At 42.1% G+C, this 24,414-nt stretch overlaps 1 protein-coding gene and 1 long non-coding RNA gene across 3 annotated transcripts; one reads left to right on the top strand and one right to left on the bottom strand.

Moving 5' to 3' along the window:
• Positions 1–1,508: 1,508 nt before the first annotated feature.
• On the bottom strand, positions 1,509–13,305 carry FAS (Fas cell surface death receptor). Of its 2 annotated transcripts, XM_062606823.1 has the most exons (10): positions 10,930–11,050; positions 8,702–8,835; positions 7,010–7,175; positions 6,302–6,436; positions 4,337–4,448; positions 3,783–3,847; positions 3,341–3,412; positions 3,130–3,200; positions 2,613–2,634; positions 1,509–1,831 (listed from the first exon to the last, which is right to left on the bottom strand). In XM_062606823.1, exons 1-10 carry the CDS (start codon positions 10,976–10,978, stop codon positions 1,542–1,544), a joined length of 1,116 nt encoding a protein of 371 aa, XP_062462807.1. In that variant the 5' UTR covers positions 10,979–11,050; the 3' UTR covers positions 1,509–1,541. The 2 variants fall into 2 exon arrangements, with proteins under 2 accessions (XP_062462807.1, XP_062462808.1); XM_062606824.1 differs by lacking the exons at positions 8,702–8,835; positions 10,930–11,050 and adding an exon at positions 13,203–13,305.
• Positions 13,306–18,888: 5,583 nt separating this feature from the next.
• Positions 18,889–20,391, top strand: LOC134157619 (uncharacterized). The gene is made up of 3 exons (XR_009962394.1): positions 18,889–19,160; positions 19,245–19,356; positions 20,318–20,391. It is a non-coding gene; the product is annotated as an uncharacterized LOC134157619 (long non-coding RNA).
• Positions 20,392–24,414: the final 4,023 nt, after the last annotated feature.

Genomic DNA, 24,414 nt, shown 5'->3' with positions numbered 1-24,414 from the left:
TCCTAGAAACATGACCTCTTGGAGCAATGCCTCATGGCTGTGGGTGCCCTGCATTGACCAGGGGTTGACTGCCAGCGCCCAGCACCCTGCTGCCAGACCTGCTCTCCCCTTTCCACATGCCTGGGGCTGGTAGCAGTGTTTGGACTCTACCCAGCAGAAGCACACTCTGGCTGGCACATGGGAGCAAGCCCAGGCAGCCCCCTCATGTTTTGTCTAAGTCTTAACTCAGCTGGAGATTCTCTCAATCTCTGGAACTGATGTTGGAGCTAAAGAAGAAAGAACCCCTACCCTCTGCATGACCTGGAGAAATCCAGCCTTCCTACCGAGGTCTCCTCTGCTGCTGAAAGGCTTTGTAAAACTTTGCACAAATGGGTGTGTGATTGGGAAAGGCCTCGCTGCAAAGCAGCCAGCGCTGCTGGGTCTTTGCATGTGGGAGCATAGCCATCTGTGATGGAAGAAAGGTGAGGTGAGTTTTTGCTGGTGAGTGGTCTCTCTGTGATTTACTAACCCGAGTAAAAGAAAACCTAAAAATGACATCTGTAGTGTGCATGAAAAGAAGGAAAGATGGAAGCCACACACTATGTGGATTTTTTATTTAATGACAAAGACGTTTTCATTGTATCAATTCCTGCCTTAGAAGAGCTAGTGTTGCACATTTGCTTATGGAGACCTCATAGCTCCTGCAGGTTGCCTTCCAAGCTGCCTTCCAAACACCATGGTGCTGCTGTGCTGCTTCAGCTCCTGCTTCTTTGCAGGCTTTTAGCATTAAGAAAGGCTTGCAATCATTGCAGAGCATGAGGGATGTAACTTTCACTTAGCACTGCAAGTTTTTACACGGAAAACTTGCACACATATAAATACACACACATAAACAAAGCTCTGTATACACATGCACAGGTGCTTTTATACAAGGGAGAAAATCCATTTATAGTAGCCTAGAATTTAATTACCCAGCAACACCTTTTTAATTCAACACTATTCAAAATTCATCAGGTGTGTATTAGGTAATTGGTTGTTGTTCAAATATTCTTCATAGTATTTTTCATAGAATCTTAACACCAGAGATTTCACTTTGAAAAATGCAACATCCCATAAGTTTCATGTAAGCAAAACATTACATCACTTAGGTAACACAGGAGCATATCGTATCATCGTTTCTTGTTCCTATAGCTGGATGTGGGGAGTGAAGGCTATAAGATTTGCATGAAGAACAGTTTGAGAATGAGCTCTGAGGCCTTCCCATCCCCGCCCATCCCTGGGGCGAGGAGCTGGGGCATGTACGGCCAGAGGATGTGGGGGTTGTGAGAGGGTCTGCAATACTGTGATTGGACTATTTACACGGAGAGTTTTACAGGGGCCAATGAGATCGAATGTTGTATTTATGTTCAGGTTGGGAAAGTACCGAACAAGGGGATAAAAAGGGCTTGGTGGTAATAAACGGGGATTTGAGTCTCTGCATCAGCTTGAGTTCGTATCGTGAAATGCCACAAGTTTCTACCTTCCTGCTCTGCTGAGTGTCACCATTGTAGAACTATCCCCCTTTACTCAGAGTTGGAAACAGCTGCCTGTAGTTTTCTCTCAATTTTATCAGCTACAGCACGCATCTTAAGGTCTCTCAGGCTTCTTATCAGGGTTTCATAGGTTCCATTCATTCCATGTCTTTGAAGCCAGGCTCGAAAAAGATGGATCTTCTGTTCAAATGTATCACGATTATCATGAATAATCTCATCTATTTTAGTTTGTGGTACTTTGTGATAACGAACAAATTTCAGTACTTCTTTATATGTCATCTCTTCCATAATATCAGTAACATAGGTGCTCAAATCAACATCTAAAAACATAAAAGGAAATTAATGCTCTGGTAACTTGTATCTCACTGTTTTTTATCACCTGCACTCAGAGTTGATAATTTTCGTATCGAAAACAAATGCAGTTTCAGGTATTCATAACCCAGACTATTTTAGATGTGATTTTTTTTACAATATATAGCTTTTACATGTTCCTACCAAATGTTACATAACACATTGCTTCCCACCACTTGAAATAGAATCTCAGTTTCCTTTGTAAGCTGTTCTGTCCTTCTCTATCATTAAAGTCTGGTCATCCTTCATGTACTTGTTTTCATCAAAAGAGTGTTGGGAAAGGTCCTGGAACAAGACAGGTCTTTTGCTGTGATACAGCCTTGGAGCTTATGCTCTTTTCCTACTGTGTGTTGCTAGTATGGATTTGCCCTTGAACATAAGGTAGGTTTGTGTGTCTGTGATCCCACCTCTGCGTGTGGGATTACTCCCTTATAATTATCCATGATTCTAGAAATTCTGCCTCCTAGTTTCTGTATCCAGTGCAGAATAGAACTTCAGCTGTTGTCAAATAGTAATGGCAATTGCTTCCTCTAAAAAGAAATTTCTCCTGAGGCAAAACTTTCATGATACCAGCTAAATGCTTGAATAAGCACAATATGAACTGGCATTTCTTTACGAAGTGTTCACTGTTGCACTAGAATGACAGTTCCAGTCAGCTGCAAAGTCTACACAAAAATACCCTTTTTCTCATGTTTGCATGTCTCTACTTTTCTTCTTCTACTGAATTTTGAGAAATTACTTGTCTCTTACCTTGTCTGAGAGGTACAATCTCCTGAAAAGAGAAGCAAGAGAGCAATGAGTAGAAACAAGCTTTGTAAAATATTGACATTTATGAGAGGATAAACACATTTCATGACATATGATTTCTGTAATTTTCTTTTAGTTTTCTCCATGATTCCCCTGCATGAGGGGTGAGGGAATGAGATTGGACAGACAGACCTCTTCTGACCTGGGTGAGGTTGAGGAATCACCTCACAATCGCTATTGCCTAGAAGTATGCACTGGGACAGGTAACCTGGGGCACTGGAGGCCTGATGATTTATGAAGTTTTGACCTTGGTCATGTAACATAGGGAGTATGTTAACAAATACTGCAGAAATAATCCAGGATTTCTCTTACTTCTCCACAATAGTCCTCATGGTAAAATTTGCTTCAAAAATGTCATGAGAGAGAGGAATGTGCATGTTTGCGGAATCCCACTGTAATTTAAATGGAACAGAGTTTCTTGCATGAAACTGTTTTTTGTGATCTAAGCAACAATACTTACATCAGAAATGGATGGTTGGGGGAATTCATGGGGCCTTTTCCTTGTATTAAACCACTTCCGTCTTATGCAGGCTGAAACAAATAAGCATTTTTAAAATCCAGGACAGAGTATATCTCTCCTCTGGATGCCAAGAATATAAAACTACATCTGAGTAAGCAGCTGAACATCTTATTCAGAGTATGATAGGTATAAGGACTAGGAAATCACTTACACACTATTCCTCCAACTGCTAGAAGTAGTAACGGAATTGCCAAAAGTATGGCCCACCATGGTATTCTTGTTTCTGCTGGAACATTGGAAACATTACCTGAGAGTTAAGTCAAGAAATGCAGTACAGCAACATTCTCTAAACTTAAAACAAGCTTGTGTCAGATTATAAAAGTGTTTCTGTTGTCTCCTAATGGCAGAAGCTACCTCTTTGTTAAAGTCTTACCTATCACAAGTCACCCCTGAAAAGGAGTAATCGCTCCTACATCTGTACGGTGATCAAGGTCAAAGAGCAATCATGCTTCACAGGTCAGTATAGGGTCCGGTAGATATAATGCTCTTAGCTTTCAGGAATCGCTAGGAGCCATTGTGTAAAACAGTACAATTCAAAATACAACTCTCAAAATAGAGCAGATGCGAGACTATGCTAAGTTTTAAAATTGTACCTTTCAGTCCGCACACAGTGTCTGAAGTTGAAGTACATTGTTTTTCAATTACACCGCTTTCACATCTGCAGAAGACATGAACAAGAATTATCATGGGATTTGTATCTCTGTTCAGCAACACTCAAGAGAGCAAATCAAAATCTTCTAACACTTTTTATCAGTTAAATATTTCATATGTGAAGATTTTTTGAGTTTGAAATTTAATAGGTATGAAACTGGTATGGAAAGGTATGGGAGTGGAAAAAGGTGTGGAAATTATTTTCTAGATGTAACAACAGTAGATCACACTAAGACAACAGAAAAGCTGAGAAACTTTTTTATATTTTTTAAGAAGTATATACAGACTTGGTGGATGTATACAAGTTCTTCTGCATGCCTTTGGAAAGCCTGCATGGACACAAGTTGAGTGAGCTAAGTCAACTCAACAAGCTAAGTGTGGAGGGAAACTAATGTTTTCCCTCAGCTTATATGTTGATTTATCCTCTGTCTTTCAACATGTGTGACAACATAGAATATTAGCAATTTTATATGAAATGATGAAGGCATAAACTTACATGGTACACGGATCGCAATGCGTACACGGTACAGAAGAATTGCAAAAATGGTTCTTTGCACAGGTGCATTTTGTGTTCTGTGCCGGGGTACAGTTCTTTGCAACCTCCAAACCTAAAATATATTTCTTAAAGTTTGTTAGTTTGAAAAAGCAGGTCTTAAGAGCAGGCCTCTGCTCACAAGTTCTTGCCCTCCCATTCGGATGCCTTTAGCTCTATCACTGCTAGCACAGGTGAGGCTTAATTGCAAGAACAGCGTAACTGGAAATACGAAGATGGCAAAGAGACCTCTGGTGGCCAAGAGCTCAAAAAACTGAGCTCAGGGTAAAGCACTTCCTAAAAGAGGACTCGTCTTGCACTGCCAAATATTGTCAGCTGCTTTTTCCCATTCGGAAGCGTAAAGCTAAAAGGAAACTTAGATCACACAGCCCATCTCCCTGCTTGATGTCAGAAACAGGTTCTTCACTCTCCCTCGCAGACAACAAGTTTTATCTCTTCTTGAGGACCTTCAAAGTGTGTGAGGAATTCCATTCTCTTTAGCTAACATATTCCCTACTCCAGTATCAAAAGAAATGTGTTTATTTTCTCCTACCATCAGTGTAGCTATCTCCATCTATGAAATATTACTTCTGCATTGAATATCACTGTAGTAGGAAAGCTGATTTCATAGTCATATAGGAATAGAAGTGAAGTTTTGAATGTCATAATCACTGCCCTGCTGTAACAGGATACCAGGTTATCTTTCAAATTTGATGAACCTCCACTGTAAAACCAGTGCTGAAGCCATTCATGGAAATCTCAAACATGAACAATACTAAGAATGGTTCTCATGGAACTTCAGTGGCAGTTTTCCTCCTGCCTGGTGTTTTCTACTGACTTCTACTACATTGTTGCCCGCAGTATTATATGACTAGTAATCCCATTAGTCACACTTTTTTTTTTCCCTTCAGTTTAACAAATAGTTTCCTTTGTGGCTCTGCTCAAAATATCAAATTGCCCTGCTGTACTCCATTTCATTACCCATCTAGAAATGCTTATTATAGTAGCTAATGAAAGGAGCTACCTCTCCATTCACAAAACTTGATTTTCAATATGAGGAATGCAGAATCAGCATTCCTTAAATCCAAGTACAGTAGAACTACAGGACAGTTGGTAGAACTGATAGGAGATCAGGTTAATCAATTGAAAAAACAATGGGAAAAAAAAAAAGTGTGATGGATATTTATGAAACAGGTCATGAATTTCTGGAACCTGGTGCCCCCTAACAGGTTCATGCACAAATGGTTCAGAGATAGATTCTAAAATTACTAGGTAGGGATGGACCTTCTAACGTTCTTTCCCACAGCTGTGGATGCTAGTAGACTTAGCGGGGAATAGACCTCAGAAACTGTACAGGTTTCTTCATGTTTTCTGAAAATAGCATCTGCTGAACTCAGAATACTGGGGTAGATGGACCCCTGGTCTGACCCAGTAGGGCATGCCTCACAGTCTCCTAATTTGAACCTATATCCCACACAGCATCTTGAACTTATAAAAGTCATCACTCTATTAGCTCCAGCAATTTGAAATAATATTACTAATTACATAAATGACTATGGAGGAAACCACTGGGAAATCTTCCACCCCTGCTTTTACAACACCCCTCTTCTTTTAAATAAAGGAAAAAGAAGAGTGAGAACTTTTCTTCCAGAATTCTAACCAGTTTGTATTGACTCTGCTTTGGGTGAGCAAAGGTACATATAAGAAAAAAAAACCAGACCAACATAGCTTGTTCTTTTTGCTACTTTGTGCTTGATGAAAGGGAACTGGAGAATAAACTTACGACTTAAACATGAATTCCTGCATGTACTACCACTAAAACACTCAAACACATGCTTGCTATTCACTACTCAGGGACTGTGGAAATTTTTCAGTCAAATGCTGTATCAATGAAAGGCATTGCTGCAATAGCTATTTCTATAGACATACCAAATACGCTGTCACATGAAGCGCACCTCAAACACTTGGCCAGATCATTGACATGATCTATGTACTCCTTTCCATTTTCACATGGAACACAGTGTTTGCTAGTATCTGTTGGGCAGCTGACATTTTTAACAAAACCTGTAGAGAGAAAACCAAGAATTAGGATTTGCAATATCTTTGGACAGAAGTCATTAGCTTTAAGACCTATGTCAGCCTTTCTTTCTAATCCCTAATATTTTCTGAGTTATAAATATGGACAGAATCTATATTCTTTACGCATAATGTTTATGCTCTTCAGGAATGTAGCATACACAAGATCTGACTATCCCCCTTCTCCCTCCAATTTAGGACACACCAAACAAAACTGTATATTTGAAATTGGAAAATCCATGAATATATGGGGTCTTGTAGGCAAAAGCCTGCGCTTGCAATTTTTTAACCTCTTTCAAAGATGTGTATATAATTCTTCACTCTTTTGTGACAAGCATGTTTTGTGAGAACTATCATCTGTAGTAAAACGTCACTGGTTCACTCAGCTCAAGAAATACTTTTGAAGTGTCTCATGCCCTCTAGTAGAGAAAGATACAGCTAGAATGGAGCATTACCTCCAGAAAACCACAGCACGCCGCTTAGCTATCCCAGCGGAAAGCAATTGCGCATGTTATTTTTCCACTCTTAATGACTTTTCAACAGTCTTATAATGATACTCACCACGTTCACATTTCTTGCAACACTGAACACCCAGACTGTATTCGTCCCAGTTGCAATTAATTTCCCTCTTAGCAATGATCCTCTTTGTAATTAACTTATTGTATGTTATACGCATTATAGCTTCAGTCTCATTTTTGCACTGTGTTTCAATAATTAAGGCCACCACCTGGGAGAGAAGAACAACAAGTTACATAAAAAAGTCTGTCAAGGATCATAGGTGTGTTTTACTACTGGCACAGTTATATCAGTACTATTACTCTATTGCTAAACATATTGATGATATTTACCCCTTTATTACAGGTACTCATTACTCCAGAAGAGATAGTGGACAATAAGGACACAGATTTAATGCTATGAACACTCCCACTACAAGTACTGATTGAACATTAATGCTTAAGGACAAACCCATACATGGGGTTGTTATAACAGATGATCATATGATTAATTATAGTTCAAAGCAGTCCTTGACTTGAAGAGTTTGAAGTCTTAACATCTAAGATGAGCTCTACATTCACTGTTCTTGCTCCTCTTTAGTTGAATGAAAAAGCGTTTTGTATTTTACAAGACTCATATACACACCAGGAGGGATACTGAAGGAGGGGGGGAAATGATGCCTGGGAAGAAACAGAGCCATGCTACTGTCCTTGGCAAAACGGCAAAACAGCCCAAGCTGTGAAGGAGAGGGGTGGCAGGGTACATTTTTTGCAAAGGAGATTAGTGGGGAATGAGGTGCAATACAAAGATTCAAAATCCTTATACCAAAGGTGCACTGCATTGACTAGAAATCCCACTGATCACAGATTCACTCACATTTTTAATCAGCAAAACCTTGACTGGACTAATTTATTTTTAATCTTGTCTTGGCTATTTGAAAGAGGTTAAATCTGAATAGCTGGTTATCTTTGAACACTTTTGAATTGCAGCTTAATACAAATTTGACCATATCTGTTACTGCTAACAATGTGACGTATATATTCAAAGATTTCTCTTTGAATCTGGTGATATTTAATGGCTGATTAACTTAATCATCATCATTTTGCTTAAAACTGCTTGGATGCCAACCGTAACTTTAGTTAGAGGCAGAAAACTCTTTAATTCTCTTAAGTACTAACTTACTGAAAACGAGCTTGGACTTCAAACTGGGCTCTCAAGTGAAGGAAGTGTTATCTGTGACTAATTAAGTGAAGTTTCTAGTATGACCACTGTCTGCTGTCTTCTACATGTAGCCACTTCTTTTGATCCCTTGATCTATTCAGAAATTAGAAGTTGAAAAGCATTTTCTTTTCCTTAGCAGCCACCTGTTTTAAAATGTATTTAATGTTAATTCCTAGGCTAAGGTGAGGAAGACTTTCTTTGCACCTGAAGGAGAAGCGCTATAAAGCAGTATAGCACTTGAGAAACTGGGGGTACGGATGCTCAGCCTGTCACTTCCTCCATTGTGGGTATGGATGCTCAGCCTGTCACTTCCCCCATTTCGTGCTCTGACTCTCTTCCTGCCAAAGCTTTGAGGGTGCTCTTCTTGGAATCCCAGTGAAATGATGCTAAAAGGTCAAAGTTAATGTAAGGCCTTAATAAAAACTGTTAAATGGGTGTGTCAAATTAGTGTGATTTGTTTCCTTTTGCCTTGGAGAAACATGTCTCTAAAAACTGGGGTAGAAAGTTGATTAAAAGATAATTACTAAAATGCCTCACCTGCCTACAAAGCCACACCTGGCAATGCTCTGCACCCACAGGACACCCCGAATTCCTGCTTTCAGCACCCAAATCTCCACTTTTTGGAACAGAGAAGTCAAGCCTTTTTGCAGGAGGGTCAGGGGAGAAGAACCCTGGGCAACAGCAAAGAGAAAAGGGAGAGTGAAGATTATCACAAACATAACTACAGACAGTACCTGGGCACAAAAGAGAAACTGAAGGACACTGGCAAAGCACAGAGCATGCACAAAGAAAGCAAACATCTAGTGTCATGCAGAAAATGTGATATAATGAAAGAAGGAAACATCTTTCTAAATTACTAATATCAGTAAAACTTAGCTGATTTTGGGGGATGTGTTTACTGACTGCCTTCAATCACAGTAAGTGCACAGACATAGCCTTCCTGATGCAAACATACCTCTCCACCACCTGCTTACACCTTTATATAAACAAGCTACACTGATACAATGCAGGGGGACAGAAATGCAATAATTTTTGATGGAAGCCCTTTGCTGTTGCTCATGGAGATGGACTTCCTGGTACACTTACAAGAAGTAGGGATCACTTCTCAGAACTAGACTTTTCAGCAGCACCAAACACCTACACTGGCTAAAAGCAATCCAGTTACTATATAAAAATTTGGGCATGTCTTACAGGAAAAAAGAAGTCAACAGTCATTTAGCTTTCTGCATGCATCTCAATTGCTTTCCTTTTTGCCACTGAGCAGCAGCTTCCCTTCCTCTGCCAATAGCAGAAAGGAAGCACTTCAGGGGTTTTTACACAGGCGGGGTGATAGGTGCGTTTTCACAATATGTACATTCAAACAGCAGCTGTTTTCAGCCTAAAATGATTCACAAAGGCTCTCTTCTACCTTTCTCATCTTAACCTAAAATATAGTTGTCATAATTAAACTGAAAACTTAGACTGAACTAAGCAGTAAATGGGAATAAAATAAACCAATCAGGGATATATATAAGCTTAGCAGAACCCGTAAGAATTATGATGTGCCCAAATTTTCTTGTTTCTCTTCTTTTGCATTGCCTGGGCATTAAGAGACCTCTCCTTCATTCCTACAGAGTCCTCCAAAATTCTTTCACCAACAGGCCCCTAAGGAGACTAATAAAATCTGTTTTCATCTGTGTTCCCAGGGCAGAGTGACAGGAACTTCAGTTTCTTCAAATCCTTGTGTGATTTTGAGATTTGCAGGCCTTCAATTCTTCCTATGTCAGAGTATTCTTCATAAAGGTCAACTTCCTTCAACTGAAAAATCTCATTATGGGTTTGTAATCTCAGCTCTGGTGTGTGAACATGTCATTTGCATACAAGACTTGTGAAAGCTTTACAACTTTTAACCCTGGGGGAAAAAAAATTGTCTCTGCTTTCTCCTGTTGTCTTTATAACACATTTTATTTTTGGCAAGTGACTTCTCCCATCTCTAATCCATAGATGCCTATGGATGAGAAGGCCAATGCCTTCAGAGGTTGCTGGCCCAGTTTTTCACTCCACATTTGTTACATGGGGCAATATGCATGAGCTCATCAGGGGCTTTCTGAGTGTTAAAAAAAGCTGGGGGAGAGGGGCTTTTTCTTTCTTTTTTTGTGTAGTGGAAGCTGAGGGAAATCGAACTCATTTTCTGAAGTTTGACTTTCTTCTGGTACTTTTGATCAATAGTTGCTAGACTTAGCCCCATTTTAATACAGCTTTCTATGTAACTAGCCTCCATTGCACTAACCCTGTCAGGTTAACGCTTTTTCAAAGGCTTTTTCAAAGTGCAAGTAATTTCACACTGCCTGCTAAGAGGATTCTCTACCTTAGTTCTTTTACTCTGGTATCTTCTGCTTCCAAGGCAGAAGGTGGTAGTTAGCACCAAAATAACCAATGGAAATAGTAGGTTTTGTTCCAAAATCTTTTATGGTATTTCCCCATGACTAGAAGCATCCTGTGCTGCTAAAGTTTCAAGAGAGATGCATGTGCCTATGAGAGCAAAAAGCCTCAGTTACTGTCCAGTGTCTTAAAATAGTTGCTGTTCAAATTCAGTCCACTGCTATTTCAGATCTTGTGTGACCCACCTGCAAATTACAGCAGCATATTGGGAGGAGGGACTTGTATGGTTGGTCATTTTGATTGTTTGATTGTTTTGGGGTTTGGTTGTAGGAGTACTGTATTAGTAAACACCCATTAAATACCATGCAATTTTGGAGAGCTGGAGCAGTATTAACAGCTCCCACCTTGCTTTGGTGATGTTGTGACTAAGGATGAATAAGAGCTGGACAGCATAGAAATTTGGCAGCTCTTTCCCCTTTCCTTTTGTAGCACAATAGAGTTTTCTTGTTAGCACTTTCTCTCTGTTCAGTGAGTTGCCTTGAAGGTAAAGGCAGTTGATTATGGAAACATGAGCAAATAAATATTTCCAGAACTGAGGCCCTTATACTTTTCACTTGAATCTTGGGTCACCCCATGACTTCATGGCTATTTATATGTATAGCTTTAAATGTGTGATTAATTGTCTGGGAAATGAGAAAGAAGGGTCAGCGCAGTGATGTAGGAATCCTGTTTTCAAAGGTATGTCTTCTAAATTTCCAGAAAACTGCTGTTCCGTAGGCATTTCGGACAATTACGAGACATTTAAATAACACTTCACTCCCTCAAGATGGCCTGCTCCTTTGAGAATCTGTCTCTGAGCGCTATGTGGTTTTGCAGCTTTACAGGGTAAGGTTAGATGTTTTCTAACTACGTTGGCCATTGATATTTTGCACGACTGTCCCTGCAACTGCTGCTACTTCACTGCAAAACTGAGGTCTCATCCAACAAACTTACATTCTGGTTTAATCAAACTACTATGTCAAAAGCTGTTCAAGTTTACTGATTTAGAAGTAGTGGAACATCATGCTAATGAGAAAAAGAGAAAACAACCACCATTTTTTTTTTAAATAGAAAGGATGTCAGGAGTGCTACAGTCTTTCTAAGGGGTGCTGGCATTTGGGAACAAATAGAAAGTAAGAATAGAAATTATACTTATTCTCTGAGAGCCGTGTGATATTTTTTTCATCTTAATTTTTATTCTCGATAGTTCCAAGATACTACAAAGTATCTTTTTGTAGCGAGACTGACATTTCTGCCAGTTGTTTGCTGCTCCTGTACCGAAACGGATAGTACACACTTCTCAGCAAATTAAAATCCTTCTTTGTATTTAACTATGCTCTAGTGTTTTGTGCAGAGGCAGGGATATAATCCTCTGAAACACTTTAAATAGTTTACTGCCTGTCATATAGAAAATCAGATCAGAATTTGAGTAGTTTTTATCTTAACACCTGATTTTAACCTGCCAAACCCCAAAGCATACTGCACTGTTAACAACATAACCACACTGTGAAGAGATTTTGAATGTGAACTCTAGTGACTTACCCCTGAAACAGGTGAGAACTGGGGCTGGGGAAGCCGCATAAATTGCATCCACACTTCCAGGCAGGTCATGGCTCTGCTATGCAGCAGGGTTTATTGTGACCTGCCTGATCCTGCTATCACGCCTTGAGCTCTCAGATATCCCATCTCGGGGCTCCTGGAGCAGGGCTGCCTCGGGGCAGGTCGGCAGAGCCAGTGCATCTGCCCCTGCCTGGATCTCCTGCCTGGAGCTTGCTGACACTATAGCCCTTTTGGCCTGATGCACCTGTACCAGTGCAGGTCTCTGTGCTGCAGAGACTGACACACTTCCTTACCTTCCTCGTCGATGGTAGCCCTTCTAAAGTGGTCATTTGCAAAAGTAAGTTTACTGGTGACAGATATGCTCTGGAGCTGCAAACACTCATACTCTGCATCCATACGGGATGACTAAAGCGAGCAAGGAAGGCCCTGCCCCAGCACTTCCAGTAAATACCGTGTTTCATGCCACTGGACTTGGGACTATTTTCTAGGTTTTTCTGGGTCACTGTCGGTATGGTTCAAATTCCCCTGCCACAGGTATTTGCTTTTCTGTTGCTTTACCAGATCACTTTGCTACGGATCCCCTGAGGTGCAGCGCAGGTCGGCTTCCACTCATGCGGAACTTTGCCCGGGTAGATACCCAGCCAGTGCTGCCTGTTCCTGGATGCCCGCTCCGCCAGTGCCTCCGGCAGAGTCCCCTCTCTGCTGTGGCACACGACCGGCGTCCCTGATACCCGCCTGCATCCATCCCCTTTCCCTTCCTCTTCCCGCCTCTTTCCACAATGCCTACCTCCCTTGCCCGGACATTCCAAGCAGTGACAGTGAAATCGTAACTGCCTGAACATGAAGGTGAGTTTCTTAAAGGAGAAGGAGGAACCGGCTGAAATCTCGACACAAACGACTGTCGAGGCCGGCAGCGATCAGGAGCCCGGCAGCACTGCGGGCACTGCTCCAGGCAGCGCTCCCGGCGGCAACCCCGCGGCCCGGCGCGGCTGCAGCTGCCCAGCCGGTCTGTCCTCGCCGTCCGCCCCGCCCGGTTCCCCGCCACCCGTGCCGCTCACCCGCTCGGGCAGGCACTTACAAGGAGCAGCGGAAGGAGTCCCCGGGCCACGCTGCCGCCGCCGCCGTGCATCGTCCCGTACCCGGCAATGCGAAAGCGCTTCCCGGCACAACCGTCGTTAGCCTCCGCCCCGCCCACACTCGCCTCTTCCCAAGTTTGTGAACCCTGCGCTGGCCCGGCTTCTGGAGGAGCGCGGTAGCGGGCAGAGCTGCTCCTGCCATGGCTGCAGGGAGCAGATCCCGGGCAGAGGCTGCGCCCCCGAGTGACCCTGAGGCATGGGACGGGAAGTTCATCCCGCGCAGCCCCTGCTCTCTGTGCTGAGCTCCCCTCTGAAAGCGGGCCACGGGCACGCCGGCGGCTTTTGGGTGTCGTGGGCACCGTGCGTTCCACGGGGATCTTAAGTCTTAGGGCTGTGTGGGGGTCGGGTGCACCCAGTCAGCAGCTTGTGAATGGCAGACATGGTCCTAAAGTCACGAAGCAAAACGCCAATAAGACACTGGGCTGGACATAAGATGCTTGAGGTTCTTCAGCTGCTGGTAGAGCAGTTGCACCCCCACTTAGGGCAGAAACTCCACTTTTTCAGTATTGGGAAAGACGTGCTCAGGGAGGGAAGTCCTGAATCGCTAGGAGTGGAGCAGCCATTCAGAACAGGCTATAATTCATTGCAGCAGAATATGCTGCCTTTGCTTTTCTTTTGAAAGAATTGCTCAAGCCTGTGACTTGTATTTTGCAGCTATTTCCAGTCGCTTGTGTTTTTCCTGCATGCTTTCAGGGGGTTGCAATGCTGGTGGTAGTCTGGCCTTCGCAGTGTTAGAAATGACTTGATGGTGTCAGTTACTGGTATGTGTTTTGATCTTTCAGGTTTTGACATGATGCCTTTGCCTTGGGAAAACCATGGTTGCAATTGAGCTGGCATTTTCATTTTAAACACCATCTTTCAGTGGTTTGCGACTCATATTTTCAGATCTTCTGCTGGTATGGCTCTTAGCTGCCCTGTAGCTAAGCTGGGTTTGTAATATCATCAAAAAATAGCTGCTGTTTTAAATATTTCAGGCTTTTTAACCACTTCCGGATAAACAGAAATGTACTGCTGACACATTTTTAGAGGTACTGCCTTTGGAGCATCCTTCAACAACCAAATTTTTGCCTTCCAATGCCACTATGGAGCATGACGAACAAGAGGCACCTCTCCTGGTGCAGTGCCTGTCTTGCACATCTCTTATTCCTACGGGAAAAACCCAAATCAGTGTGTAGCCAGGGCTGTTGATTTTAGCGGAAATTTGCAGATGCGTAAGGGTGGAGCAGGGACTGCGAGCAATGTTGTCCGAATCTGGATGCCTGCTTCAGCAGAAAGCTCAGTACAGTTGTTTCCAAATTCCTCACCTGAGGCATTTTGCTTTGCCCTGAACCCAAAACCAATGTGACTGTGCCCTCAGCAGGCATCGCTTGTGTTCAGTAATACTTCAGTGTGCTTCTTGCCCTGATTATCCAATGTCATCTGCTAACATGGGTAACATCTAACTGAGCACGTGTGGTTTGCATTCTTTCCTGGCCCCCGGAGGTGTGATGACTGCACGTGTTTTGCGGTGGAGTGTTTTTGTCTTGGCAGGGAGCTTTGCGAGACGTTTGAGAAGACACAGAGTTAGTGTGTGCATATGACTTGGAGTCATACCTCATGTAGTTAATAACTGTAGCTGTTTGGGATTTTTTTCCCCTACCTATATAATGGATATAAACCAAGAAACAACAGTGGAGAGGGGTTTTTTGTCATCTGACTGCCCTGAGCTGGTATTGGTGAGCCCTGTAATGCCAGTGTATTCATCTTTGCACTCTTCCTTGGGTTTCAGCAACTTTTGTTTTGGCTGGTAAAAGTGGCAGCCTTGACTATTTTCTTGACTCACACTTCATCTAAAGCTCAATTCAGGCGTCAGTTGAGGAGTGCTGAGCCGCACAAGACATGGCGCTATTTTTCTTACCAGCAGATGGCCTTGCACATTTCCTAGTATGCAAAGAGGCATCGGGACTGCTGCAGGATCAAAATCCAGGAACGCTTAACACACGGAAGACTGACTTTTTAGTTCCGTTTGCAATTTCATCTTTAAACTTGTAAGGCTTTGGTATTAAAGTGGAGTGTTTTATATACTTACTGTTTTGATTTTGTGGTGGTTATTACTACTACTACTACCACCACTATTATTTATTATTATTATTACTGCTGCTGCTACTTCTACTACTACTACTACTGTTGTTGTTATTTTATGTCCATGTGTGTGCACTGGTCATAGGAAATTCTGCAAAAGCACCCAAAGAATAATTTTGAGCACACATGATCACAGTGTTCTGCCTTTGAGAGTTGCTGAGTTGGAATCTGTATTCAAGCCTTAACTGACCTCAGCCTTTTCTTCCCTCTCCAGAAGACTACCTGCACCTAGAGAAGCTGACTCTATCGGTGTTATGATATTATGAAATGCTAAGTTTTTGAGAAGGCTAACTTAACTAGTCTCTCCAGGTGAAGAAAAATTTGTCAAGGTGAAATACAATAAGATTGAGGGCCCAGAGGCCTGTGCACTGTATTGGTCTCATTTCAAAGTACAGATATCCAGAGGGATGGGGGGATAAATCTGACTTGATTTCTAGTACTTCTTTCTTTGATATAGTGTTATAAATTTTTTAAATTTAATTATACTGTGGTGTTTGGGTTGTGTTGTTTGGTTGGTTCTAATGTTTGGCTTAGATTTGTTTTGGCAGTACTTTTGTACTAAGATTGATCAATTAGATTAATGTAGTATAACTTAGCCAAAGTAGTTCCATCAAACTTAAAATTTCCTTTGACCTACACATTAGGAGACTTAGACTGGGATACCTTAATATAATAAATGTAGGAGGTGCTGAATATGAGAAGAGTTATGAACTCCTCACTACAATTGCCTTCCTGATGGCTTTGCATTTTCTTGTCTGCTATATGTTGACTTACTCTTCTGTCTTTTAGTAGATAGTAAGTTTTCCTTAAAATGTGGATTCAAGGACACACTGTTGTACTTAGACAACTTGATTTGGCTGAGAAGGGAGGAAAATAGGAGTACCTGCTTTGGAAATACGTAAAATGAAACATTTTGTTATGTGATTCATGTTTTGTAAATAACCTGAAATTTAAAGGGAAGAGGATAAAGCTCAAACACTTTATCAGACTCAAAGTACAGTCATTTTCTGTCTGTATTCTGGTTTATTTTGCTTTTCTGTTTTGTCTCTCCCCTTTGCTCATGTATGTTCAGAGCAACTTAATTTTAACTTTTGGTTCAAGTACTAGGCTGAGTAATCCATTACTCACACAGCCCTATCACATTTCCTTCACCTTTGGTTTAGAGCTTTCGGTTTCGTTCTGTGAGGCTCCTGACAAGCATTGGATTACTTTGCTGGGAAATGATCAGAGTGGCACCAGTCCTTGACTCAGCTCTTGCTGAGTACCGTTTTATGTTGGAATGTTTTGCCTTTTGTTTTCCAGATCTTTCGTGAGACCTTAAAGAGGTGACCTTGCTCCACCCACTAGCTGCACCCTTTTCTCTGTGGTCTGTAACCACGGTAACTACTGGCTGTTTAGCTGCAGTGAGATATGGCCAGATTCTGACAATTCGAGGTTACCATTCTCCCTTTCTAAGATACTACATATAACCACTGGATTTATGGTACAGTGAGAAGTTCTCGGTCAGATGATGTGGTAGAAAAGCACTGTGTAGGCCCAAACACCCTGTTCTGCAGGTGGAGAGGCTGGCTGATATGACAGCATAGAAGCGGGAAAGCAGTGTGTGACCAGAAAAGTTTGTGAACACCCTGTGGGTTTCGGGTTATTTTGTAACGTTGCTGCATGGTGTTACATCAAATCAGATCAGAGAGTTCTTGCAGCGTGTTCTTGTTAGAAGTAATAATGATCTGATATAGAATTATAGAATAGTTAGGGTTGGAAAGGACCCTAAGATCATCTAGTTGCAGCCCACCTGCCATGGGCAGGGGCATCTCACTCTAAACCGTGTCACCCAAGGCTTTGTCCAACCTGGCCTTGAATACTGCCAGGGATGGAGCACTCGCAACTTCCCTGGGCAACCCATTCCAGTGCCTCACCACCCTAACAGGAAAGAATTTCCTCCTTATATCCAATCTAAACTTCCCCTGTTTAAATTTTAACCTGTTACCCTTTGTCCTGTCACTACAGTCCCTAATGAAAAGTCCCTCCTCAGCATCCCTATTAGGTCCCCTTCAGACACTGGAAGGCTGCTATGAGATCTCCATGCAAGCCTGTGGAGCCATAGATGCTAGAGTTTATCTAAAGAAAACCCACACTAGCAACAAAACAGAGTGCAAACACAACAAAACAGAGTGAAGCAAAACAGAGTGGAAACCAAGACTTGTAGCAAAGTCACTTGTCCTCTCTGGCAGTTCTTTGAAGAAGGTGATAAAGGGGAATTGGGAATGGTCCCTGTCACTCTAAAAGAAAGCTGAAACAAATGAGTGTCTTTTCTCTTGTAATTCAAGTCCTTGGCACGCCCCTGGATCCATGATTTGTTCAGCAGATCCAGTTTGATGACGTCAATCCATTCTTCACAGCAGGAAAAATAAAAAAATAAAAAAAATTCAAACAAACTGAGCATTTCCTTACACTGGGCAAGCAAATTGGCTGAATGCCCAGTGGCTCCTGCAGCCAATCACTATAACGTTACCATAAATGTAGATGTGTTTCTAACTTAGGGTGGATTATTGACTTTATTTTAGCCATGGGACCATCCTGTCCCACTCCTCTGTGTATGCGCTCTACCAGTGAGTGCTGAGATCCTGAACGTTGCATTATTTAGCAAATAGTTTGCACATCACATGGGTTCACTTAAAATTTGATTTTGTGACTTGATATATTGTAAATGCGTCTCTTTTAAGTGTTCTACAGAACTACAGCAGGCAGCCCCTTGCTTCAAAGGCTGGCTGGTGCTCTTTTCTCTTTTTTCAGGCTTTTTTTCTTAGTTATTTTTTGAGGATGGTATTAATAATACTAAGATAATGCTTTATGCTTGCAAAGCTTGGCATACAGCGAGTGCTAACGGTCAAATGTGTAACAGATGAGCTGTAAAAGCTCTTGAAATAACGTACTAGGGAGGCTAGATGCTCTGGGGAGGTAAGTGTTCAAACCTTTCCTTTCAGACACTGCTTGCCCACAGCGCAGGTCATTTAGTCTGTGAGTAGTAGTACTTTTCTGCATTTGTGAGTGAAATCTAGGGCTGAATCCTTGTACTGAGAATGAGTGACGAAAGATCTATAGAGAAATATCTGGTGTTGAACGGTAAATGTGAGTGAACGGTCTTTAGTTCTGCTTTTAAACTTTGACCTGAAGATGGCAGTAACAGACATACCAGATGTCTTTATTTCCGATGTTGAGTGACACCCAAAAAAACACCCTGCAAGGAAAGAAGTTTTCATAATAATTTTAAAGTTATCTAAGACAAATTTTATTAAAGGTGGTGGTGAGGAGGAGAAGATAAAGGAAACATTTTTAAAGATCTTAACATACCACAGTTGATTAGAATTTCTGACACTGTAAGTAACATGTCTTTAGGGGTGTAGTTCTACCAGTTTACTTTGCTCTGTCATGCTCCTCTTTCTAATAAGTGAGACTAGCACACTTAGACAAAGCAGTGCCTTGTAGCTGAGACTTCAAACTCATTCTTTGGGGCAAATTGCTCAACCTTTGAAATTCTTTGAGGAGGGAGGGGAAGGGGAAGGGGAGGGACAGCACTGTGAAAAAATTTATCCCTCCCACTAATGTCTCAGATGCAGTTCATCACCCTCTGAGACATCAGACGTTCTTCATAGCAAGAACAGGATGCAGTGATCTTGCTCTGAATGTTTGTCTCCTGGACACTATTGTGCACGTCTAACAAGGGCCTGTGTTTCAGGTGGACGATCAAGGGTTAATTCTGGCAGAGAGGGGCTGTTGTGGTAAGAGCAAGGTGTGGAGGTGGTGGGGCTGTCACTGTTCTCTGCCTTCACCTACTCACCCACTTCTACCACACATCTGCGCAGACCAGAGGCCTGCATAGCTCATGCAGCTACAGGAGTGAGTCATATCTTCTCTGTTCAGCTGCACAGCCTGCTGCATAGTCAAGATTTTATAAGCATGAAGCAAATGAAATGAGTATGTTGTACAGACTAATTTATATTTCTACCAAAATGCAGTTCATTATTTTCTGTTGGTGGTTCTCATCAGCAATTAAATGATGGGTTAGAAAGCTTTGTGTCTCCAGGGGTGGTCGTAACAAGAAGGGATACACTGATATTTGCTGCCTAAAGCAGTGTGTTAACTTCCCAGATAAGATGTTAGTGATGTTTTTCAGCTGAATCATTTCTCAAATGCTTCTTGGAAGCCAAGTATTTCGGAAGAGGCATCCTTTCCGCACTTCAGGGTAGCTGCCTCTTTTGCTCTCAGCCAGCTCACACACAGGAATGGGAGACTGGATGGGGGACTGCAGAGAGATGAACAGCAAAACATATGCTTCTGGTTCCCTGGGATAGGCAAGAGAGTCTGGTGCCAGTGTAGGCCACAGCTTTAACAGCCAAAGGTTTCCCATGCATTTCCCCCAGCTTGGGGATACTCAGAAATCCCCTGTCTAAAGGTAGCCTGCTGAGAGGAGAGTAGCTCCTCAGTTTAATGTGAGAAATGGAGAAAGACTCACATTCCTTTGCTATAACAGTGTAAGGAAATTGTCTTGCCTTCTTGAAGTAGAGTTTTTGGACCAAATTGTCAGCTTTCATTGAATTACTTAAGTGAGACATGGTTTGACTTAAGATCGATGGTAATTTTGATGTTGTCTTTACTGAAGCTGAAACTTCACAACACGTACATAAAGTACATTATATCAGTAACTAGGGGCTTCCCTCCCTCTGGGAGGCAGGGCTATCTGCCAACCTCCTTGTCCATCAGCCCCTCCAAGGGGCAGCCTGGTCTGCCCTGCACTTGCTTTGTGGCAGCAGCCTGGAGCACCTTGGCTTGGTGCAGTGAAGGGTTGTTGCTACATGGAGCTTGTTCCTTGCTCTCCCAGATACTGTTCCATTACTCCTGAGTGACTTGGTAAAAAACCTGCATGTTTTCTTTTCAGGGCGCATACCTGAAAACCAGGATCTGACAAAAACAAATCTATAGAAGAATAACTATACATTTTTAAAGCCAAGGTAATGAGGAAGTTTAGCTCTCATGAAAACAGTAGTTTGTATTGTGTAAGCAGAAAAAAGAAAACAAATGTCAGCCCTTTTCCCCAAGTGTGGTTGTGCCCCCAGCCCATTTTTCTGGGAAGGCCTGGCCATTTGCAGTGCAAATGGCAGTGAGTTTTTAACAATATGAAATACTACAGCAACACTACTTTGTTGAAATGAGATGCAGAAAAGGGGGCATGTTTATGCTGAAGACCTGCTAATTACATCATTTTCATCTTCTATTAAACAATGTGTTCATGCTGTGTAACACAGATTAATCAGTGTGCAGAGGAAAGATTTATAGTACGCTGAAGGGGTCTGAGCGTTTGGCTTTGTAAATGAATTCTCAGAGACAGCTAAATACAATGCAGTAAGTAACAGGCTGTAATTAGGAAGCTGAAATTGTTATATGTATTTCTGGTATCCTGATGTGGAAACTATCCAGGCTTTTTCAAGATCCTTGGGTAACAGTGTTTTGCAGCCATGAAAGGAGTTACTGTGTCTATTTAAAAAAGTTCCTAGCAAGGAACCGAAAGACACAGAAACCTGGGAAGCACTTAAAGGACTGACAACGTGGTAGGAACCATAATTCTGAGACAGAGATATACAAAACCTCGTCTTTTATTTATTGTTACTGACTTGCAAGAAGAACAGAAAATAAATCAGTAAGCTTTAACATGTTCTGCATGTAGGTACTTGGGATATTCTTGAAATCCTGAAAACTGTAGTGAAACCAGGCAGATGCTTGCCTTCCATCGATGGAATGGAGAGCTGCATTCAGGAAAAACTGTATCTGTTCTGGCCCCTATGGGCACACTGTATGTGTGTGTGTGTGTGTGCAATACAGGACATTAACTGGTTAAGAAATGGATCAAAGAGCAGTTTAGGTTGGAGAAATCTCCAGCTGGGCTATAGGCTGAGTAGACCTGAGTCCTGACAGTTTTCACCCTGCACAAGGCCAGTGGTACAATTGGTGTTGAAATGGGCTGGAATGAACAAAAGCTTTGCAGAATTATGTGGTTTTCCTTATTTATGAAGGATGGTTATGTTTGTTTCAGAAGTTTGTTTCTAAGTCTCTTTTACACTCATAAAAGGAAAAGAACAAAACATTGTTCTTTGGTCTGATAGGGAATTTGGGTAAATGGTTAAAGGTGGGCATGTGAAACACATTTGGTGGAAGGGAAAAAAAAACCCTACATTTAGCTGGAAAATGCTGCTACACTTTCAGCAAACCAACAAAATTATTAAACAGAAACAACATCTTACCTGTACTTTCCCACAGCTCTTATGACTGTCTGTAAGAAAGAGAAGGAAGAAACTACCTTACATAACTAAGATGCGTTTTCAAAGCAAATGCAAAAAGCCTGCCTGCTTCAGTCTTCTTGTGAGACTTGAGCATTGTCTGGGGAGAGGTACGTAAGCTGAACGTGCTAGAGCATGAGTAATAGCTATGTGCTCAGTTCCTTCTGGTTAAGTGACCTGCCTTGGTCAGCTGTCAGTCTCCTGGAGCACCACAGCAGGTACAAGGAGTGTCTTACAGGCCCGAGCAGCAGTCAGGATGTGTGCAAGAAGGCGACAGAGGCAGGTTGGCCCTGCACGCAGGGCAGAGGAGAGCACCAGAGAAGTCACATCCTTTCTGCAGCCTGCAGTGAGTCAGGCGCCACTTTGCTGGCTGTTTGTCTGTGCCTTTTTTCCATCAACCACAATAATATTCATCAAAAGTGTGATGGGTGGGGGTAGGGATCCTTTTGCACAGGCTGAAGATGCTAAGAGTTTTCTCAAGGCTTCATATTATAAACAAGATTCTGCTGGAGAGGACTCTGTTTTATCATAGATCTATAAGGTAGGTTGTAGCAAGTTATAAAAACACATACACTTTATCTGTAATGTTTATCTGTAACTCATGATATTGTTCAGATCACTGATAAAGGCAGGAACGTGCATAGCCAATGATGGGTAGGGAAGGTCCCACAGAATCACACCTGCTCAGCAAAGACTTCCCTGTGCTGCTGTGCTGTGAGACTTCAGCTAGACACTTCTCATGCTGCTCTGCATGTCGATTCTGCATTTGCTTTATTTTTTAATTAGCTCATGGTTTAGAAAGTAAGACTTTAAAGGGCTGTTACAACAATGTTTGTAATACTTCTTATATAAATTTTGTCAAGAATTCATTTTTATAAAGCCTTATTCATCAGCATTTGTTACATGATCTTTTATTTTTTATTATTTGGATTCTGTATTGGCAGCTGTGATAGTTTAACTTTGAGTGGTGCGCTCATCTGGCAAGTTTGTAACTAGCTACTTCTTGCCATTACGTGCTTGAAATTTTTGCTTAACTGCCTTTCTCCATGTTCTGGGAAAACCCCTTAAGCATTTTTTAGGACTAATGAAAATAAGTGTTAAGTGTCCTTCAGGAAATTTGGCCTGTTCTGTGGAACACCTGGATGAATGCAGGCTATCTGAATCTGCTGCGCTGTGCATGCCCAACTTTACTGCTGGCTCTTTTAGCACCCTCCTGCATGGAGTTAAAATAGAAATACCCAAACTGTTTTGCAGTCATTTGAATTGACATCTGACTTTTTCCTGGTACAGAAAATGCACATGAGTTAAATATGTTTGCATTTGCCATGTTATTTTTGACAATTCCATATAACAGCATATATCCTCATAGAACTGCATGCCGGTCCCAAAAGTACATTTCCCTTTTACCATAACGTCTTTCTAAAAGTATGCGTTCGCTTTAGTCACACAGGTTGTGGATTTCCCCTTGTATTTTTTGTACGTTCTTTAGTTTAGTGCCACATAATGTTCATTCCTTCACTGTGATAGGGTGGTTCTCATGTAGGTTCAAAAAAAGAGCTCAGCCGTGCTCTCAAGAGGTGTTTGTTTATAGGTTGCGCTGAGTGGCTCACACAGAAGATAAGGAAGTTGCAGCAGGGCCGTGTCTCCTTGTTCTGCCCAGCAGCGACACCTAACTGCTCTGCATCCACTGAGCCCAGGTGCTAAGAGAAAGGGTCTAGAGAGCAGGGATGGGCCATCTGGAGAGGCAGGTACCTCCTTGTTGATGCCTGTGGTTTGCCATCATCCAGAGCCCATGGACAAAGAAGCTGTGCTTGTCACAAAAATTGTAACTCTGGCACTACAGAAAATTATTAAATTTGATAGTGAAAGAAATTGCCCTGGAGAGGTCTTTTTCCTCACTGCTGGTGGGCCAGCGAAAAGGGCTGATAGAGGCACTTGAGCTCGTGAAGCTGCTTGATACAACAAGGCATGCAGTCGACAGGTTTAATCTGTAAGTCATAACCTTATGACATCTGCTTCCGGCAAATTTCTCTGATGGGAATGATCTGATTTCTCTTAATGTGCAAGCTCATCCAGAAGCCTTTCTTTTGATGAGATAACAGCACAGCAACCACTTCCAAAAATGTGGTGGAAACTGTCTCCTCATTACTGTCAGTCTGGGAATATGTTGGTTGGGGAGCTTGGAAGTTATTGTGCAGGAAGGACCCCTGTGCTCTGCCTGCCCCAAGCACATGTTGCGTAGATCTTAGGAGTACAGCAATATGGTGGAAGATTGCATTTGCATTTTGACAACTTCAGAGCATGTTACTGAAAAGGTTTGGATAATTGTCTGGGGGAGCCTGTTCTCTCTTAGCCCTTAGGAGATATGCCAATGTAACATTATGCTGAAGCCTTGCAGTCTCATTTAGGGCAGATATGTCTGCATGACCTGTGAACAAGCTACTGAGGGGCTGCTAGGAGTTTACACAAAGTGGGACAGAGCTCAGCCGGTGGCTTCAGGGCTTATCCAGGATCTCTGGTGGACTTGCAGCTCTTGGTGTAACGACAGCGTTTCTTTGACTATGCTTCTGGTATATTTGATGTTTTGTTTCTAATATTAGGCATGTTTATGCCAGCTGGAGTGTGAGCTATGGATGCTGCCTTGCAGATAAAATGTAGAGCTTATTTCCACAAAAATAAAAGCAAAAAAAAAAAAAACAAA

This window comes from Pezoporus occidentalis, unplaced genomic scaffold (genome assembly GCF_034315485.1).
Source record: "Pezoporus occidentalis ecotype Australia unplaced genomic scaffold, CSIRO_AGI_Poc_V1 ctg98, whole genome shotgun sequence".
NCBI lineage: Eukaryota > Metazoa > Chordata > Aves > Psittaciformes > Psittacidae > Pezoporus > Pezoporus occidentalis.
This window is presented reverse-complemented; position numbering and strand designations above follow the sequence as displayed.

Coding starts and splice junctions, on each gene's coding strand:
- FAS (XM_062606823.1), bottom strand. CDS start 10,978: ATGCTGTCCAGCTCTTATTCATCCTTAGTCACAACATCACCAAAGCAA. Junction 3,413..3,782: donor CACTGTGTGCGGACTGAAAG/GTACAATTTTAA, acceptor ATGTTCCAGCAG/AAACAAGAATACCATGGTGG. Junction 1,832..2,612: donor GATTGTACCTCTCAGACAAG/GTAAGAGACAAG, acceptor TTATGTTTTTAG/ATGTTGATTTGAGCACCTAT.